We start from the raw sequence: 20,208 nt of genomic DNA, 5'->3' as shown, positions 1-20,208 counted from the left end.
AGGGTTTTAAGGGTTGAAATATGGAGGTGAGGAGAACATTCCCCTCCTTTTCCTATACTGCCCCTGGGCCCTGGTAGGCCAAGAGATAACAACAGCCACGTATAGCCCGGACAGCGCCCTTCCCCAAGATTCCACATTTGTTCTTCGTTAGGCTGTCAAGAGAGAGAGAGAGAGAGGCAGAGAGAGACAGAGACAAGAAGAGAGAGGCAGAGAGGGAACGAGAGAGAGAACAAGAGATGGACGGGGAGAGCGAGAGCGAGAGGAAGAACAAGAGAGGGAGAGAGATAGAGAACAATAGAGAGATAGAGCACAACAGAGGGAGAGAGGAACAGAGAGGGAGAAAGAGAGCAAAAGAGGGAGAGGGATTGGGAACAAGAGAGAAAGAGTAGGAACCCGAGAGGGAGAGAGAAAGAGAAAGAGAGGTAATGAGAGATATGATGTATCTTAACTTCTTATGCTTTGGCAATGTAAATGTTATACGTTTTCCAGTGGAATAAATCCCTTTGCATCTGGAATCTGAGAGAGAGAGAGAGAGAGAGGCAGACATACAGACTTAGAGAGTTAGGAGAGACGCTCCCCAGTCTATCCCTTGGACTCACAAGTATTTCATCTTCCTCTTTCTCTCCACCTTCTCCCCTTCTAATTTGTCTTTATCCGTGTATCTTTCATCCACTGGCATCCCAGGCCCGCTGGCTCTGCAGCTGAAAGTCTGGGCTGTTCTGTGGCTTCTGACTGTTGACCTTGCTGAGCGCTTGTGTTCAGTGGCAGAGACTGGCCAAACGCGACCGGTGCCTGCTAGCTGACTGTACGCATCTTTCTACATAAATCCCCAATGATCTCACAACCTGGCCTCGCCTGCCATACGCTGCTGTACTGCAAATTGCTACCTGCCTTTGCCGACATTGAAAGAAAAAAAAACATTTATCCCTTTAAAATTGCCATGCATTTTAGCTTGAGTTAGTTTAGGTTACTGTAAAAGGCTTTGATATCTGGGTCCTCTGCCAAAAAATGGAGAACACTGCAGCCATACAAAAAATAGCATTGAAATAGTGCTTATAAGAAAGTGCAGTAAAGTAAAGTAGAGTTGAAAAGAGTATAATAGACTAAAGTTGTATAAGGCTACCATCCTACCGCATAACAAAAATCATCATGTCCTTTCAGGGGGTTTCTGTCAGGAGGGTCTTCCCCGCATCATGCTGCACACACTTTCCAGCCGCCGCCTGCCCTCAGCCCCCCTACTGCTGCTGGCGTGGTGGGCACTGAGTCTGGCCCAGGCCGACCCCAACGCCGCCCCCGCCATCCAGCTCCGTCTGGCCGGGGACAAACGCAAGCACTACGAGGGCCGGCTGGAGGTTTACCACAACGGAGAGTGGGGGACGGTGTGCGACGACGACTTCACCATCTACGCAGCCCGGGTGGCGTGCAGGGAGCTGGGCTACCTGGACGCAGAGGCCTGGACGCCGTCGGCCAAGTACGGCCAAGGACAGGGTAAGAGAGAGAGAGAGAGCAGGGGTGAGGGTGAGAAAGAGAGAGAGAGAGAGAGAGAGAGAGAGGGGGGGAGAGAGAGAGAGAGAGAGCAGGGGTGGGTGGGAGTGAGAGAGAGAGAGAGAGAGAGAGGTGAGTTATACGAAGGGAAATCTTGAAGGGGAAGTATCCCGAGTATCCCAGGGAGCCATTGCTGCTAAGATCATTCAGACGTCAGACAGAGAGGTTATTTTGTGATCCAATGACACCTGGGGTGTCATTGGGGAATCCATCTGGTCAACCTTGTTCTTTAGACTTGAAGCTCGAACTTTGCGACTTTGCCTATTTTTCTTTCTTCGATGTGTTTATTTTGTTTTACCTACGTTGGAAGAATACTTTCATAATTATAAGTGTGAATCTCCAAGCCAAACACAACTTTCTAAAAAATCTCCCCTACAAACACACGCGCGATCACACACACACACACACACACACACACACGCGCACACACACGCGCGCGCACACACACACACACACACACACACACACACACACACACACACACACACACACACACACACACACTTTTGTCAGTGATATATAAATATCTGTACAGACAGTTTCATGTGTTCCATGAAAATTACTTCAATCCCTTCTCCAGTTCTCTGTCTGTCTGTCTGTCTGTCTGTCTGTCTGTCTGTCTGTCTGTCTGTTAATGACCTGGGGGCCTATGTGCTTTCCCCATTAAATCACAGACACACTTATCAGCACTTGTGTGAATGTGTGAGAGAGAGGAAGAAAGAGAAAGTGTGTGCGCGTGTGTGTGTGTGTGTGTGTGTGTGTGTGTGTGTGTGTGTGTCTTATGGGAAAGAGGGGGGTGGCAAGATGAAATGAGCGGGGAAGCCAGGCACTCAGACGTCCGCTCATCGTTCCACATTGTTCCGTGTAGGAATAACTTTATGGCTTTACATTAACTGCCACGCTTCCAAACACACTGTTAGAGCGTGCCCTGTTGTTAACGAGTGTGAATGGCTATAGAGATCAAAGTGCCCCATTCCTCATTAAAGAATGTTTTCCCGCTGGGAATATTAACTGGTTGGGATTCGCCAGGAAGAGCCCAAGCGAAGGCAGACATTTAGGAGGTCTTCTCTGTGTAACTAAGAGGATATTCAAAACGTAATACAGATATTGTTACGCGATATACCCCCTCGAATGTCCGTCTTCCAAACTTTGTTGTCGTATTTTCCATTTCATCTGGAGAATAGATGAGATTTTAAAGGGATAGGATAGTCTCTACTTTGATGGTGGGGGGGGGGGGGAACACACTTCCTGTGCACTCTGTTCCCTTTCTATTCCACTGGCGTGAAAAATCATATTCCCAGGAATCATGCCGTTGATCGTTCTAACATAGCCTATTCAGGTATATTACCGCAATACTGCATGATGGGACTCTGGAAGGGATGACTGGTGCGCGTGTGTGTGTGTGTGTGTGTGTATGTGTACTTGTTCTTGAACGTGTATGTGTATGTGTGTCTGTATGTGTGTGTGTGTCCAGTCAGGTCAAGTTAATTAGACTTGTCTAGCCATTATTCATAGTTACAGTCTCAAAGGGGCACATTATATGCCACCGCCTCACCCCAAGCCGCCAAAAGGCAAGGAGAAACATCCTCCATATATATTTAAGGTGTGTGTATGCGTGTGTACGTGCCTGTGACTCAAGTTACAGGCTTTTAATCCCTGAGGACTGAGGTGGTATTAGTGCCAGAGAAGGCGACGAGTGATGTGTGTGTCTGTGTGTGTGTGTGTGTGTCTGTGTCTGTGCCTGTATATGTGTGTATGTCTCCTGGCTACGTGTCTGAGAACACGGATGTAATGAAGTCATATTGAAGGTATGAGCAGGTTGACCCCCCCACCTCCTCTCCTCTCACTCACCAGTGGTTTCCATGAGCTGTGCTGCTGGGGCTCCTCTCCTCTGGGATCATGGAGTCATGGAGTCATGGCCTCTGGCGGGGGCCAGCAGCACACCAGAAGGACAGGGGCTTAATTTATTAGTGGTCATCCCGTCCTCTGACACAGGTCCGGGGGTGGAGGAATGCCGCTGGATCAGATGGAGGGAGCAGGCAGGACACAGCTCCGCATGAGGAGTAGCTCTGCGTGTGTGTATGTCTCCTGGCTACGTGTCTGAGAACACGTAGCCAGGAGACATACACACACAGTCTAGTGGACGTACACTAGTCTAGTGGACGTACTGAGACAGAGGTTTATGTGCATGTTCAAGGTCAGACATACGTCGAAGCTACCTCACGGAAGACTGATGGTTGTTTCTGAACAGTCCAGCGAGTTGCCCCTTAGGCATTCACCTGCAGCATGTTAACTGATCTCTGGGCTATTTTTACAATCCTTAAGAATAGCTCACATGTTTAAACAGGGGAGCAGCCTTATCCAGATGTGTTGTTGGAGGAGTATGACAGACCAAGAAAGCAGTAACATAATTTACCTCCACAAGGGTTATAACCATGACCATACAACCTGGCAGACCTGGAACATGCAACCATGTAGATGATGTACAATCTCCTGGGAGGGCTCGAGACACACGGGTCACATGATAGTCTACTAGTAGCTAGAGTGTTTGACTCCCAGCCCAAAGGTTCTGAGTTCCAACACTAATGTCTGCCTGTAGGCCTCCTCGAGCAAGGACCCTCTCATGAATGACCTGTTGACAATACCCAGAACCCAGTGACTCTGGATCAGAATAGTCTGCTTAATACCATATTGTGGCTCCACCGTCAGGTCGCATCTGGATGGACAACGTGAACTGCCAGGGCAACGAGAAGAGTCTGGCCCTGTGCAGCTCCAACGGCCTCGGCGTGTCCGACTGCAAGCACAGCGAGGACGTGGGCGTTGTGTGCACCCAGAAGCGCATGCCAGGCTTCAAGTTCGTCAGTAACGTGGGGAACAACCTGGAGGTGGGTTCACAGGGAGAAACACACACTCTCACACACACATGCACGCACACACACAAACGCACGCACACTCAAAAGCACGCACGCACGCATGCACGCATGCATGCCAGCACGTGTGCAGACGGAGAGGACAGGGAAAAAGGCCCAGGATGAAGGAACAGTTGTGTAACTATTTTATTGTTCCAAGTTGCTCCAGGTTATTCCTTCACTTCAAATCCTGCCAGCAGCACTAAAGAGACGCATGACCTAACTCCCCCAAGGCCATACACACACAAACACAAACATTTCTGAAAGGGAGTAGGGTAAATATGACTTTACTCTAAAGCAAGCAGCTATGTAATATTCATGTTGTATTCCCTGGATTACGGAGAAGGATTGAGGAAACGTAAACAGAAAAGGGACTCCTTTTGTACACAAGCTAGTCTTGTCTAAGTTATACAATTTTACTCTGGGCTGTGCCGCGCAAATGTGCTTAGCGTTAGGGGAAAAACAAGAAATACATTTTAAATAGCACTTATCAAATCACTAATAACAGTGATAAACCCAGACACAAAACCATCCATGAAGAAGTCCAGAAAAGCCCTATGAAAGCAGGCAGCATGGGGCCCTCTTGGGGGACAGGATGAGCTCATAGCACAGGAGGCCTCTTCCAGTGTGCCCACCAGAGACCCAGGCGGTATCCCTGAGTCAGCGTGGGGGGCTGCGTAACGGGGAGCCCCCCTATGCGCCATTTGTGCTAATGTCTTTGCCAGGTCTGGTATAGTACAGCCGACACAAGAGCCCCCCAACTCTAACTCCTCCACGCGCACACACACTGCTGTCTGGGAGACTTAAACTGACTCACTCACTCACCATGTGTGTACAAACCAACCCAAATCTACACACACACATCCACACACACACACACACACACACACACACACACACACACACCGGGGGAAGACCTTCCTGTCTAGTCTGGCAGGAACCCACTCTAGTCAGCATGGAAAATATGCCTGTGTTTGTGTGAGTTAGGGGGCTTTCTCCCACTAACACACAAGTGCAGTTAATGTAATGTAAAACCACTATCTGAGAGACCCTAGTCAGGAGTCAGACGGCATTCACCATCCCGCCAGACCAATGACGACATAGCAACAGATGGTCAATATTTTAACACTTTAGTCAGGGTTTCCTGCGGTGGCGGCTGACACACCAGAATAGTGTCCACATTGCGTACGGGAACTCAACAGACAGCACGTAGTACAGTAGATCCTTCTCCATCCCTCATGAGTCCTGTCCTTACACGGCTAGCCTGGTTTCCCAGAGACACAGGGCTAGACACAAGAGGCAAGGCTCAATCTAGCATAGACATAAAGAGCTCCTTAAGCATCACTTACAGTAACACTATTCTCCCCCCCCTGTTTGATTTGTATATATAAGTGTCTCTGAAGTTATTTGTTATTTTAGTTTTTGCTCCCCACCCTTTTAAACATTTCCTCTGGTCTACACTCACAACCATGGTGATTCAAGTCTGGTAGGGGGGGAAGTGGAATGGTCAACGGTCAGGTGCACTCTGTGTACACGCTTGACCTGATGTCAGCTACGGCTGTCCCAGTTCTTTCACAAGCCTGTTTATTCACTGGGATGAATCAGGCATTCTGAATGGGTTACACCCGGAACGTGTCTTAAAATGTGCCAGGAGTACTTAGGAAGTAAAACAAATTGGTATTTGTATTTGTTCAACCCTTTGAAATAATCCCACCTTCACATGTGTTGAGACAGCTTGGCCATATACTATTTTTGCTTTTCCCCAGAGGTTACTGTTGAACATTCATTCGATGTTTTGGTGGGCTGCTAGGTTTGGTGTGGTGGGGTTTTGATTAGCACACGAAAATATGAATCAACTTACTGTACGACTTCCTAATTGAGCTACGGTCGGCTGACCAAATTAGATTCCTAAGTGGTTATAAAACCATTGGGGAAGGTTTCATTTTCAGCTCGGAGGATCTGATGTATGAAAACATACGAACACTCAGGATATGGGATTCTCAAACTGCTACGTGTTCAGCGCTGCCCACTAAATGATAGCTATCCGATTTCCTATCCTTATGAAAACCGTATATGTGGCTTCTGTTTTTTCATGACCATCAGTGTTTTTCCTTTTTTTTCTTGGTTGACCTCATCTCCACATTCACATGGAAAAAGAATACCCCTCGTATGTGGAAAATAAAGCTGATATTACCCAGTAATAATGAGCAAACACACACAGCAATACCAGGCAAAGCGATGTCCCGTCTCCAGAAGTCTTTATGTAATCCTCTGTCTTGGGTCCAGGTTTTGGTTTTGAAGCCCTACATTATCAGTCACCAGAGGCTGTTTTGATGACCTACATTGTAGGTTATCAGAAGCCTATCTCTCAGCCCCTCAGTAAGATACGATACGATGTACGATACGTTTTTATTCATATCTTGCAATCATACTCATACAATTCTACATCTCATTTGAAATCGGGATTTGAAACAGGAAAAAAAAAAAAAAAAGCTGCAAGGAGCTGCTTTTCAGCGGGGAAACCTGAGACCGAAAATAAGACACAGGGTAGACGGGAAACATTAAAAAAATAAATAATTAAAATAAAAATACAGTACACAAGCCCCAGGTATCGCCGCAGTATCCAACGAGTATCCTCCATTTTCCAACGACATAGGAGAAAGGATGGAATGTAGTGGCATTGTCTACGACAGCATCGAGTAGTCAAGGATCAACTGATGAGGTTCATTGATAGATTTATACATTTAATTTAGTTATTTAGTAAGATAGCTATTTTGAATCTTCACTTGAAAATGCATCCTCTCTAGAGCCATTTGGCCCTTCTGGGCTGCTGTAGAATATGGCTGGCACGTCTTTTTCCTTATGTCGATATAAAGGGCTCATTCTAAGGTAACAAAAACACAAGCATTATATTCATGGGATTATTAATTCATTAAAACATAGTTATGACTATTATATCCCATTCCTGCCAGGACCGTTCTGCTAGCTGCCACTAAATTCTTCCCACTTCATCTTCAACAGTTTAACAACTCTGTCAAGACATATTCATTCTTTCTGGTCCCGCACGTGGAATGAGCATTTCACACGTGGGATGGGGTGGAAGGAAAGACTTATATTCCTTATCATCACCACCACAACACAGTTCCGAAAACTTTCCCTTCTTGGCATGGACAACTGAGATAGCTTGGGTTATCATTGCGATTATTGATATGATAATTTGGTTACGGCTTGTCTTCACCGGCCAACTTCTATCCATGGCCTTCTCTTCATGCTCAAACTTGAACGACCTGAGTGTCTATATGCAGGCAGCGGTGGAAGATGGACATCTATTCCCATAGATAACCTTAACAGACCCCACCCTTTAGTTTAAAAAGTGTTGGTCCGGTTACAGAAAGGTGCCAGAGCTTTGTATCGACGGCAGGTCCGGACAGGTACGCCTGCTTACAAGGCTTTAGCCTCAAAGATCCCTAACAACGGGCTGAAATGGTGTTAGATCATCTCATAATTCCATACAAAGGGATAAGCAGTAGCTGCAGTAGCTTAACAAACAGAATACTTTTTCTTTCGACCTGGCTTTTCTTCTAAACGTGTCCAAGACTCAAAGACAACAATCGTGTGAGTGGTTGCCAAGGAGGAATGCAATGGGTCAAGAGCTCCTAGGTCCCAACATGCAGTTGAATCGGGCTAAAGGTGTGGCCTCTCTCTGTCTCTCTGCGAGGCGGACGGGTGTCCTTTTACAGTGACAGGAGCTAGACGAGCCAACGCGACGCAGAGAGAGGCTTACAGGGAGGAGGGTGGTCGAGAGGAGAATGGGCTGGTGCATTTGGGGAGATGGGGGAAGTCTTTCCCGGTCTCCCTTTCTATCTCTCGCTGTTCCTCGCTCTACCTTGACCCTCTCCCCAAACAGATCAGATCACCACATGTTCAACAGCTGTTTCTGCTCTCAGCTCTTCCCAACTCACGCACGTATTAGTGGCTTTATGGCTGGTGTGACAAAACAAGTGTTTTATAAACCTAATTTATATTGCACATTTTCCCAATATTATTTAACACAAATTGTACACAAAATGTTACGCGAACCACTCACGTCATACACAACTATTATCTTGATAATCAGTCAGAAGATGCAAAAAAGACCTGAATTGCTTGACATGAGCACCAGTAGTACATCGCAGTGCTTTGGGTCAAACCATTCCATTGATAGATTGATGACCTTTGAGCTCTCTAGGACGCTTAGATTTCAAGTTTTGTCAGTCGCAGACGAAATGACTTTTGGGATGGCTTGACGCATGTTTTTCTCTGTGTGTTTCTCCCTGCATACACCGTAATTGATCTCCAGAATGGAAAGAACCTTCTCCTGCTATGTCTTTCTCTGAAACGTTCAGGAACTTTGAGAAAGTGGAGGGCCTCTTTATGTGTGTGTGTGTGTGTGTGTGTGTGTGTGTGTGTGTGTGTGTGTAGGAAGGGGGTTACAGTTGTGAGATCCATTTAACAGATTTTCTTTTCTTTCTCTAGCTTGAGTGCCGTTGGTTTCCCCTCATGTTCAGACAGAGAGGGGGGCACGTGTAGCTAAACGTGAAGGTTGAATAAGTGAAAAAGAAAAAGAGTGTTTAAGCCCTGTCGTTTTCAGAGTTAGTCAGACCAAGTGTGTGTGTGTGTGTGTGTGGGGGGTGGGGGTGGGGGGGGGGGGCGGGGGGGGGGGTAATATTCAGTGTTACTTATTGCTAAAGTATTCGGAATTAACTCATCAGCGCTTCTGCTGCACATTTTGATGGACCAATGATGTAATACCTACAAAAAAAGTTGTTTTGGTTGTTTAAGGAAGAAGGGAAATGTCGGCCTAAGATCATGTAGTCAATCAGAGAGGAATGAGCAGCAGCAGCCCATTCTGGCAGTTAGGATGAGGGGGGGGAGGGGGGGATACGGGAACCGGTCCCAGGAGAATATAAAGCAGGAACTGATGTTTCCTCATGTTTGGTGCTTTTCTTTCTTCAAACGTATATTTGACCAAACTATTTCCTCACCTCCATGGAGGACGCTTCGAGCTCTCCGGGTTCCTATATGGGGTCTTTTAGCGAGCCCTTATGTTTGGTGCGGTTGGAATTTCCTGTGTTGCATTCCAAAGGAGTCCTAAAAATGACCGTTGGTGTTGATTTGGGCATTGCGCAAACTGAAGTATGCTGATGTTATGTCTGCCGGCCAGGTTTGAAGTGGGAACCGTGGCGGATGGAAGCCATGTGCGTGTCTTCCCTCTTCTACAGAAATACTTATTCCTAAAATACAGATCAAACTATCTTCCAAAAAACCGTTTCTTTCATTTCCCCCCAGTAAAATCTTTAAAGCCTCCCAAATGTACACGTTGCATATTACGTTTAAAAATGCAAAACCGCAACACTGCACAGAAACTCGACCGTACAAAATCTATCATCTATGCGTTGCTGTAACGTCCACTGTCTGTAGGTTGCTGTCCTGTTTTCCATCTGTTGTCATGTGTGGGTGCCAATCAATTAATCACTTTGATCATCATCCCTCCTCCAAGGGATAGTTTGTTTAACTAACTAAACACAAGTTTAGTTTGTTTATAGTTTTGTGGACAGTCCCCTAAGTAAAAGCCAGTTTGGCCTGGCTAGCTCTCTCTATTTTTGGTCTGCTGAGGGAAACGCTGCTTGGGTCTCTAGGGAGTTTGATAGGATTGCTGGATCCTTTGATATCATATATATATATTGATATATACTTATTATATTATAGATATTGTCTATTAGATTCCCTTATCCCCCTGCTTGCGTTTATTGTGACCTATGGTTCAGCTCCACCATTTCTATGTTCACTGTTGCTACCTTGCGGTCTTGGGAGACGTAAGACAGAGGCCTCTACACATTGACAACACGTAGTGCTGTTTTCTATTTAGAAACGTTAGATTAGGAGTGCTGCTACCCACTGTATTTTTTGGGTTAGTTTAGGTCACCACAATGCCCGGTTGCATTGTGGTGTTTTGCTTGTTTCTTTTGTTATGTTAACCAGTGCCCCAGTAAACCCATGTTCAACCACAACTTACTCATCCATAACCCGGCCATTTTACATCCGTTTCCCCACCCACTACCCATAGACAGTGGGGTTGTTTCAATTAGCCAAACCAGACTATCTTTATCTGCAGCACCTTTCGGCATCACCACATTATCTTCCCTCCGTATGGGGAGAGATTAACCCTGATCTCCATGTTCGAGATCCACCACCCATGATAATGGCCAACTGACCTCTCTGGTCTTCTCTGGGAGGAAGTGGAGGTTTTCAGAGACATAGTCAGAGAGAGGACATTCCTCATGTCTGATGCCATCTCAGAAAACCAGCATCTTTCCCAAAACCACTGAGGTTAGCGTTTTTCTCGCAGAACACCTTTCTTGGGGATCTTGGTGAAAGTCATTGCTACGTTTAGGACATATAACTAGGGCTGAACTCCATGACTCGACTCATCTTCGAAAGTTATTGTGTCACAACTGCTTACAACCACAAGCTGAACCAGCCAGGAAAAATATTAGGGAGCATCTGGTGGTTGGCTGTTGAAGGGGAAGATATTGGCGAGGGGATGGGTGGGTGTGTGTGTGTGTGTGTGTGTGTGTGAGAGAGGATGAACAATGGCCGTTATTGAGTAGCTTGTTTGACCTCAACCAAGTGAGGTCAAAGGCTTTATGCCTGGCATTTTAAGAGGTGTCCAGGAGCAACGAGATCGACCTGAGATGGTAACCCTTTAGTCTCGCTAGCGGTCTTTACAACCCTGCTTAGTGGGCCCGCTATATGTGGACCACCCATGGATTTTACCCCTCACCCTGTATTTATATCAACCACAGCGTTGGCTGTAATATGTTGTCTCCTGATGTTACTCTCTGGACTCTCTCTGTACCTATTGCAAATCAGCAGATTTCCACCAGCTTTCTTCTACGATTTAAATGTCATACTTTGCTGAAAGAGAAACGAGTAATGTTTGTCTGGACCATTCTGGACAGATTAGTTTTGATAGGTTAATTGTTAAGTGTAAGAATGAATAGAGTATGGTATAGTAAAGACATCAAACTCATGACACCAGGAAGCCCTTTGTTGATACAAGTCAGATTCATCCACTGAAACTCTTTCCAAAGCAGTAGTGGCGGTTGCTTGAGAGAAAAGTTCCCTGGGGAATTGTTCTCTCCTGAGAGCCAGAACGTTTCTTGCCAAGGCTCCACTCCAGACAAAACACAGGGTAGATGATAAGATGAAATAGTATTCCCCCCACAAGTCACACCGGCCAGGCCCGATGGACACTACAAGTCAGAGCAGATTCAAGCTTTAGTCTTACATAGTTTTTTCACAAGAATGTTCTTCCCCATGTTTGTGGTCCAAACTATATGCAATAGAGGTCATATCGACCAAAAGATATCAAAAGTGAAAATATGATTATTTTGAACGCTTTGAGTATGTAAATACAAAACAAAATGAATGGCTTCAATAAGCGAGACTGAGCAATCAATCAACCAATTGTGTGTGTTCCCCCATCCTGACCCCCCCCCCCCCCCCCTTCCCTCCAGGACATGACGGTGCAGGTGGAGGACGTGCGCATCAGGGCCACCTACTCCCAGAGGAAGCGGGTACCCATCACCGAGGGCTTTGTGGAGGTTAAGGACGGGGGCAAATGGCGGCAGATCTGCAGCCAGGACTGGACCCCCTTGAACAGCCGGGTCATCTGCGGCATGTACGGCTTTCCCGGGGAAAAGGGCTACAACGCCCGCGGCTACAAGTAAGTGCCACGCTGAGGCAGAGTTCATTTTTGCTTGTGTACGCCTATGTATTTAGCTAAAGAGTGTTTGGATCCGTGCAGTTTCAAAACAAAACCAAAAAACGTTGGGCTCATGTCAAAAAGGTACTTTACCCTGCGGGAGTCATCCAAATAACGCGCCATGTGGATACTTTCCCTCTAATGTGCCTGCTTTGTATCACATAAACAAAAGTCGTCTTGGAGTTAGATTTATCAAGCCAGTGTGACGTAATGTTGGGCTGATGCTTTTACATAGGCTCCGTTTTTATTTATGCTGCTTGTCAAGTTGGCCTTTTTGGCTGTTGTGTTTGTGAGTTACAGCGCTCTGAGAGGTCTAGGAATGGGCCGTGTATGGGAAGTGACTCAGTCCCATGGGATGTAGGGGGGGGGGGGGGGGGGAGTCCTTTTTGTTCCTTGTTGCTGCTATGTAAACGTTGTCAAGTACCGGAGAGCATTTGTTAGTAATCTGTATTGTCAGACCCCATGTGCAGCCTGTAATAAAATCTGTGCAATGTCTTAAAGGTACAATATGTAACATTGACACCAAGCGTTTAAAATGGGTACTGCGGTCCAAATTCACAATAATGGAGAGCTGTCTCCGGCGATCGGGTCCACTCAATTAAAAATCTCCAATCTTATCCAATTCCAATTAAATACCATTAAAGGCCTTATAAACTAAAGGTTATGTCTGCACCCTTTTAAGGCATGCATTGCATGTTTCCATATCTGGATGAAAACTGTTCAGGCTGTCTACTCCCTCTCTCACTGTGACCGTCTTCTAACAGAGACCCTTAGAGACTCTTAACCCACAATTAAATGAAGACCAGAAGAGCCTCAGTGATGCATAAGTTTCTTCACACGGAGGAACGGTCCCGGGAGCCACATCATGGTTTAAAGTTCTTTCAACCCTAGAAAACCTGTGGGAGCTTCATACAACCACAAGGGTTTTGTTTATTGGAGGAGATGAAAAGTCATGAAGCCATTTTTACTGCTAGAGGATAAATCAATGTCCTGATTTATTTGTGATAAATCAAGAAGTTATCCCAAATAATTCCGAACATATTCAACATTGGTCAGCTATCATAGCCCTGAGTGACGAAAGCAAAAAGCCAGACTCTCATACATTATTTTGGAAGTGATAGATTGAAAGTTGACTTGATTGAGCAACAGATCAGTTACAATTTACCATTTTTTGAGGTTGTTGTATTTGGACACTTACTCGTAAGACAGTAAGTCTAAGTCGAGTCTCGTTAGACTGCATTTCAGGTCATTTCATTTCACCAAATCCATTTCCCATTCACCCAAATAGCATCTATGCATGAGCTAAACATCTGTGTCCAAACTAAAATTGGACTTGAAGTGTTTTATCTGTTTCATTGCAGCTGTGGGCAATTTCAGAGCCCTAAGAACTAAGGCTGTGAATGTACACCCATTCTGTTTTCATTAGACGGTCTGCTTCATGCTCAACTCTGGGTGGGAGTGTTCCCAGGCGCGCTAGCTTTAAAGTGCCGCTGTAGCTGGGTACCCCTCAGTCCCGCTCCAGTGAGCTCCTCTCTCTAAACCACGGGGTCACGTGGATGTCAGTCATCCCACAACAATGTTGCTTTTTTTGCTGCCGTCAGGGAAAATCACCCCCCAGAGCCTGGTTTGGAACGTGTTTATGTCTGAGAAACACCACATTCCTGAATATAATCATGATGTAACCCGATAGAGGGGGTGAAATCGGAAGATGCAGACGATGCACATCACTTAACAAGCGCACAGCTGCTGGATAGAGCGTGCCTTCCCTCCACGCACGAGTTTCCCCAAAATGTATCTAGTATCCCTGCTTCATACTTATGTATTACCCAGGAACATGATAGTGTGGGGGCGATGATGTGTGTAGTGGTTAGGGTGTTCAACTCCCCAACCGAAAGGTACTGGGTTCGATCCCTGAAGTTAACCACTAACCATGAAGCTGGTCGCACGCCAGGCGTTCCACTGACCCCAACGTCGCGTTGCAGCAAGCGTAATGAGCACAAAGCACATTATATGTTCTGTGTTTAATATAATGGGTGTCGATACATGGGGCTGTGTAGCGCGCCAGGGTTTTGAGCAGTGCTCTTAAGTTTTAGCCCTGTCGGACTGCACTGCATGCCGGTGTGAGCTTTTTGAAGTGTCTGCTAAATGACTAGACTAAGGATAAACTAGGGATTTTAGGTAAATCAATCAATTTCAAACAACCAATTCAATCCAATATCTATTGTTCAATCTGCTATTATCCTCTTGATCTGCTCCCAGGCTGCTGGCCAAGCGTCGTAAGAAGAACTACTGGGGCTTCGGGGTGAACTGCACGGGCACGGAGGCCGACCTGTCCGACTGCAAGCTGGGCCGGCAGGTGGATCTGAAGGGCAACAGGACCTGTGAGCAGGGCATGCCTGTGGTGATCAGCTGTGTCCCCGGACGCGCCTTCGCTCCCACGGTCAGCGCCGGCTTCAGGAAGGCGTACAGGGTGGAGGTGAGGGACCGTGCTATGCTATAGAAACTTTTCAGTGTGTTTAGAAGAAGCACTTGGTAAAATGTTGACCAAGGGATAAAGTCATCGACAAGTGAGCAAGTAATCAACTCGCTAAGCAACATGTTGTTTTTTAGTTGATATCATTGTATTGGCCACAGCTATACATTGTGCTTTAGCATCCATGTAAGATGAAAGTAGTATTCCTACAGTTGGGTGCAATTCCAATATTTGACCTTTGCGTTCCGTTAAATCAGAAATGGTTTATTATGTAGGCTACTTACTGAGGGAATGGGACACACCCAGGTCTTGATGAGTTGTTAGGGTTATATGTTATAAATCCATTAGTTATGTTGAAGGACAATTTGCCAATTGGTCTTTCTACTCCTTCCAGACACTGTTTTCAATGAAACTATTGGGCTCCCCTAACCGTTTGAATGAATGAATAACTAAAAGTGGTGCACTTAATTTTTATTAATTTAATTTAATTTAATTTTTAAAAAAGCAACTGAGATTAGACACAGTGGAGGATGTTAAATGGCCACTTTGCCATCAGCACAAGTACACCATTTGAGTCGAGTCAACACGCGTACGGAGGTGACGTATGTGCAGTAGCACGGCGAGCGAGAAAATGAACCACTGTCGGGGAGAGGAGCTACATTGACTATTAAAATCAGACATCTGGAAGATGGCTTCTTCAAAAAGCACAACGAAGAACAACACAAACAACAAGGTTCTGACCGCAAAAAAAAAGACAAATGTGTCATCGATACGTGGCATCGCTCCTAGGCCGGACGATCTCCCGGTCGTTAATGAGGCAGCATTGGGCCAAACATCTGGAAATGGTTGAGCAGACAAGTGATAAACATATGGCCAGCCCAGCTGTGAACACCAGTTTCCCCTGATCCCTCATGCTGTTTACTGCATTTGTTTTCTTTTGTTTTTGCGTGTTTGGATTCCCCTTCCTTATTCCCAAGGTAACCGCTACCTGCTTATTCAACAGAAAGGATCCGTTTATTAATTTGAAGTAGTTATTTTTATTAATATTTACAGCAACGTATTCGGTATACGTTACAAATTGGCATGGCGTTGATTGAAACGATAAACTATGAGATCTTACACGTCGAGTGTACAACATACCAACGGTTGCTAGGCAGCCGGCTGTTTTCCCAGTCTCCTTTGATGGTGTTCTTTTCTTAATGTGCGTGCTGTTTAATCCTTCTATGGTGCGTGTTATCCTCCCTTTGCCATAGCAACCCTTGGTCCGCCTGAGGGGCGGGGCTGTGATCGGCGAGGGGCGGGTGGAGGTGCTGAAGAACGGCCTGTGGGGGACGGTGTGCGACGACAACTGGGACATAAAGGCCGCCACCGTGGTGTGTCGCGAGCTGGGCTTCGGCAGCGCCAAGGAGGCTCTGACCGGGGCACGGCTTGGACAAGGTAGACAGCCCCCCCCCCCCCCCCCCAACCCTCATAACACCTACCCATAGTCCCCAGCTACTCATTTTCATTTATACCACAGCTTTGCTGAATACTTGATTTTGATTGGCCAATAATGTTCCAAGGTTGTGCATTGTTATATAGTGAAGGAACATCACTGCATTTCAAAAGTTATGAATCAATGTGCTACATTAACAACAAGGGTCTATTCGACTATCCACCGGATTTCCTTGACAACCCAAAAACAACATGCCCAAAGCACAGCAGTAGATCTAACAACACAACATATTGAAGCAGGGTTAAAGCTGCTGGAGGTAAGATTACAAAGTTGCAAAGAGAGAGCAGAACATCATTTTGAAACTAGACAACCAAAAAAGTCCCCCTCCCTCCCTATGATTGACTGCAATTGAGAAGTGTTTCATTCACGCACCTCTGATTGACAGGCAAGATGGATTCTTCGAACCAATCGCAGAAGAGATGCACTGATTGGTCAGAAATTACCTGTGGTCTAAAGTGGTCTAAAATCCAAATCCGAATCCAAATTGGCAGGCTGTGTCAACTCCAGACAAATAATTCACACAAAACACATTTCACTGACTTATTGCTGACTGATAGTTTTTAAAACCAATTACACTGAAATAATAAGTCATACATACAGCACCTTTAAAGATGGCATCACAAACACTACAATTCATCTAATGTTGATTAACCTGGTCAAATAAAGGTTATATTAACATTATGAATTAAGTATGTTGAGGGCCTCAACAAACTAAACAAGAAGGAACTCTTTCTCAACAAAGTAGTGCGAGAATAAGTTAATGTTCTAAGACTATACAAGATTACAACTCAAGATTATCCAAACTAAAGTCAGCACATTATTAAAGAAGTCATGTGTTATTTGAAGTTGATTATACAACTTAATGAAGACGAAATTATTATAGCTATATCTAACTGTCATCTATAAACTATAAAGATAAAGAAAATGATCTACGCAGTGTCTACAACAGACGGACAAAAGTGAGGAAAGTGGTCTTTAAAGGTTTCAAAATGGGAATGCTTTTTTGGACGATGCACAAAGATCTCGGACTTCAGGTTGTCTTTATGAGTCACTGAACACTGCGCCCAAAAGCTGTCCACAAAACACTTGGAAGTTCTCCCTCCATATGTCAGTCCATATGAGCATTCCCTGGAATCTACCGGCTGGTTTTATTGATCCCCTGCCGCTTCTGATGTGTCTTTAACCTCATTGGCTGTCAATCACTCCCTTTGATTATATAGTGATGGTTATAATATGTATAATATTGGCGCTGATAACAACTAAATACATCCCAGTCCAATTTCATCCGCAGACGAGTGTGTGTGTGTGTGTTCACGACTACAACTGATAAGGCACCTTCAGCCTACACAACACAAATAAAAATGTGAAGGTGAACATAGAAACACGCACACATATACATGCACACTTACGTGTCGAAGGGACTTTTAAAGTGGACAATAGCAATAACCTTCAGCAAGAAAAAAGTGTTGTAAACAGGAGTCCTGTGTTTGTCCTCTTTGTGTGTGTGCAGGCATTGGGCCGGTGCACATGAACGAGGTGCAGTGCTCCGGGTTCGAGAAGTCTCTGACCGAGTGCGCCTTCAACAGCGAGGCCACGGGCTGCGGACATGAGGAGGACGCCGCCGTCAAGTGTAACATCCCCGCCATGGGCTTCGACAGCAGAGTGAGTACAGTCGTAGTGTCTCTGATCATAAAGAAACTATGGCTATCCATCATGGGAATACATTCAAAATGTGGGTTTAGTTTTTGGCAATCTGGGAGATCCTCCGCTGTCGTCTGACGTGGGTTTACCTTTGGGGACAACGGGTGATATATCTGGGGTGTAGTGGAATAATAGATAATGGATGTCCTGGCCAAGACCGATTAGCAACTTGAGGGATGAGAAAGAAGTTGGAGTTGATGGATGATGTCTACGGACAAGTGGAAGTAGTAGCCAGCTTTCTGTGAAAACTTCAATAGTCTCGTCGTAAATTCCTGAAAGTTGGCAGTAAGAATGAAGCACAATCTGGAACTGGTTTATATATTTTCTTCAAAAGAATTTGACCTAAGAAAACTCGGAAGAGAAATATTAACTTATGTCAGATAAGAAAAGGCAAGCTAAGACCAGAAAAAACATAGACATAAACATAAAGTCGCAATATGAAAGATTGAGCCACTCTAAGTTAGTAGGCGGGAGACTTACAGAATTCAAAATAACTCAATAACATTGTTCTGTCCACTAACTGTTCAACCTTGTCAGATAAACTAGTGTAGCTCGGTTGGCTGGGTGTGTTGAGTGGGAGGGGTTTTGCGAGTGTTGATAGTAAGATTCTTGTAAAACAATGATATATGGGCTTGCCATGATTTTTTATTTGGAGAATATATCAGTTATCGGCTGTGTTTTAATTGATAACATTACTGAAATCACTATCGATCAGCATTGACAACAGATTTATCCAGGTTATTTTACGGTACACGCTAGTTCGATGTTACGCAATGTCACTTTAATCGGAAGGAAAACTCTTCAAAACACTTTAATCGCAGAGGACTATCTTCAAGAGGACTTCAAGAGGAAGACTCCGTCAACGGTCCTAGAAAGAGACCAGTCCAAACTAACATCCTCCCCCTCATCTCCCTCTCTCCCTTCCCTCTGTAGCTGAGGCTGAGCGGGGGTCGTAACCCGTCCGAGGGCCGCGTGGAGGTGCTGGCCGAGAGGAACGGCTCCCTGACCTGGGGGGCGGTGTGCAGTGACAGCTGGGGGACCATGGAGGCCATGGTGGTGTGCAGACAGCTGGGCCTGGGCTTCGCCAACAACGCCTTCAAGGTGAGCAGGGCTGATCAAAAGCGGCTTGCAGTGAGTTGTATGTGTGTCGTTGATGAGCAGGTAGGGGTAATGCATCTCGCTCAAGGGTGCAGAGCAGGGGGGCTGTGGGCTGTACAGGTAGGCTGGTAATTAAGGTGTTGAACACAGTACCTTGAAGAGTGATAGTTGCAAAACCATCCCATTACATTTACCTGCTCAACAACATGTGGTCATTTAGCAGACGCTTTTATCAGATACAGTTCATTCAGGAGCTGGTAAGGCTCAGGCATCTCGCTCCAGGATGCCTACATGGCTGCAGCCATTGGGAATCAAACCCAGTACTTTACTCCCAAACTGCAATGGACTCTGATCACTTCCCTATTTTATTCAGTTTTTAAACAAGTTGTGGAAGATGACGTTATTCGTCTTGCGGACCATTATTGAATGTCAGAGAAAGTATTGTGGGTGGTTTGGTGCCCAGCAAGAATGAGCCGCATGTACATTTCAGGGTTGTGTGAAAATAAATGATGGTCCACGTTGTATGGTTTTCCCCCTCTGCTGGAACGTTCCCAGCGCTTTCATAACTCGCTTGGTACATAACATTCTGGAGGAACACATCTGGTAGGGATTAAGCTTGGCCGACACAATAGTTAGAAATACTGGAATAATACCGATCATATGCAAAGTCGTTTCATTCTGAGTAATATTTTAATATTTGAATGATTTTATAGATCCCATAAATCCAAATCCAAAACAACATACAATTTTTCTTGACCAACAGATCAGTTTTTCTGCATTTGACCAGATATCTAATCCATTCCACTTAAAAAGGTATAATGTGAGAATGAGCACATTCAAATATTGGAAAACATACTTTGTATAGGTGTTCATTGTTTGGATTGAGCGACCCCTAACGGCAGAAATGACATGTGCCTTTAAAACAAAATCAAAGGAATTGTAAAAATAAACCAGAACTAGTGCTACGGTGGTCGCTTAGTAACCAACAACAGTGTCCCTGTGTATGCTGACAAGTCATCAATTCACAGTAAGGAGCCTGCGTTTTCCTTCAACCACATGAGGGTAATTGATACGCTATGAGCTTTAAAACATCAAAACCTACAGTAAGGAACCACAGGGGGAGGGGGAAGGAGGGGGAGGGGGTCCATGGCTGTAGCAGGTGTGACACCAGTAGCTGCAG

The 20,208-nt window shown here is 45.4% G+C and overlaps 1 protein-coding gene across 1 annotated transcript in view; it reads left to right on the top strand.

The window, feature by feature from the left end:
* The window catches only part of loxl2a (lysyl oxidase-like 2a), a 29,239-nt gene that overhangs the window by 960 nt on the left and 8,071 nt on the right, over positions 1–20,208 (top strand). The window contains exons 2-8 of the mRNA XM_079747315.1: positions 1,162–1,488; positions 4,255–4,430; positions 12,014–12,222; positions 14,521–14,737; positions 15,988–16,171; positions 17,740–17,891; positions 18,864–19,031. Coding sequence (XP_079603441.1) covers positions 1,194–1,488; positions 4,255–4,430; positions 12,014–12,222; positions 14,521–14,737; positions 15,988–16,171; positions 17,740–17,891; positions 18,864–19,031 — 1,401 coding nt within the window. The 5' untranslated portion in view covers positions 1,162–1,193. The remainder of the gene's footprint in view (positions 1–1,161; positions 1,489–4,254; positions 4,431–12,013; positions 12,223–14,520; positions 14,738–15,987; positions 16,172–17,739; positions 17,892–18,863; positions 19,032–20,208) is intronic.

Source organism: Pollachius pollachius, assembly GCF_949987615.1.
Source record: "Pollachius pollachius genome assembly, chromosome: 12".
Classification (NCBI taxonomy): Eukaryota; Metazoa; Chordata; class Actinopteri; order Gadiformes; family Gadidae; genus Pollachius; species Pollachius pollachius.
The sequence above is the reverse complement of the archived record's forward strand: the minus strand, read 5'-3'. Positions and strand labels throughout refer to the sequence as shown.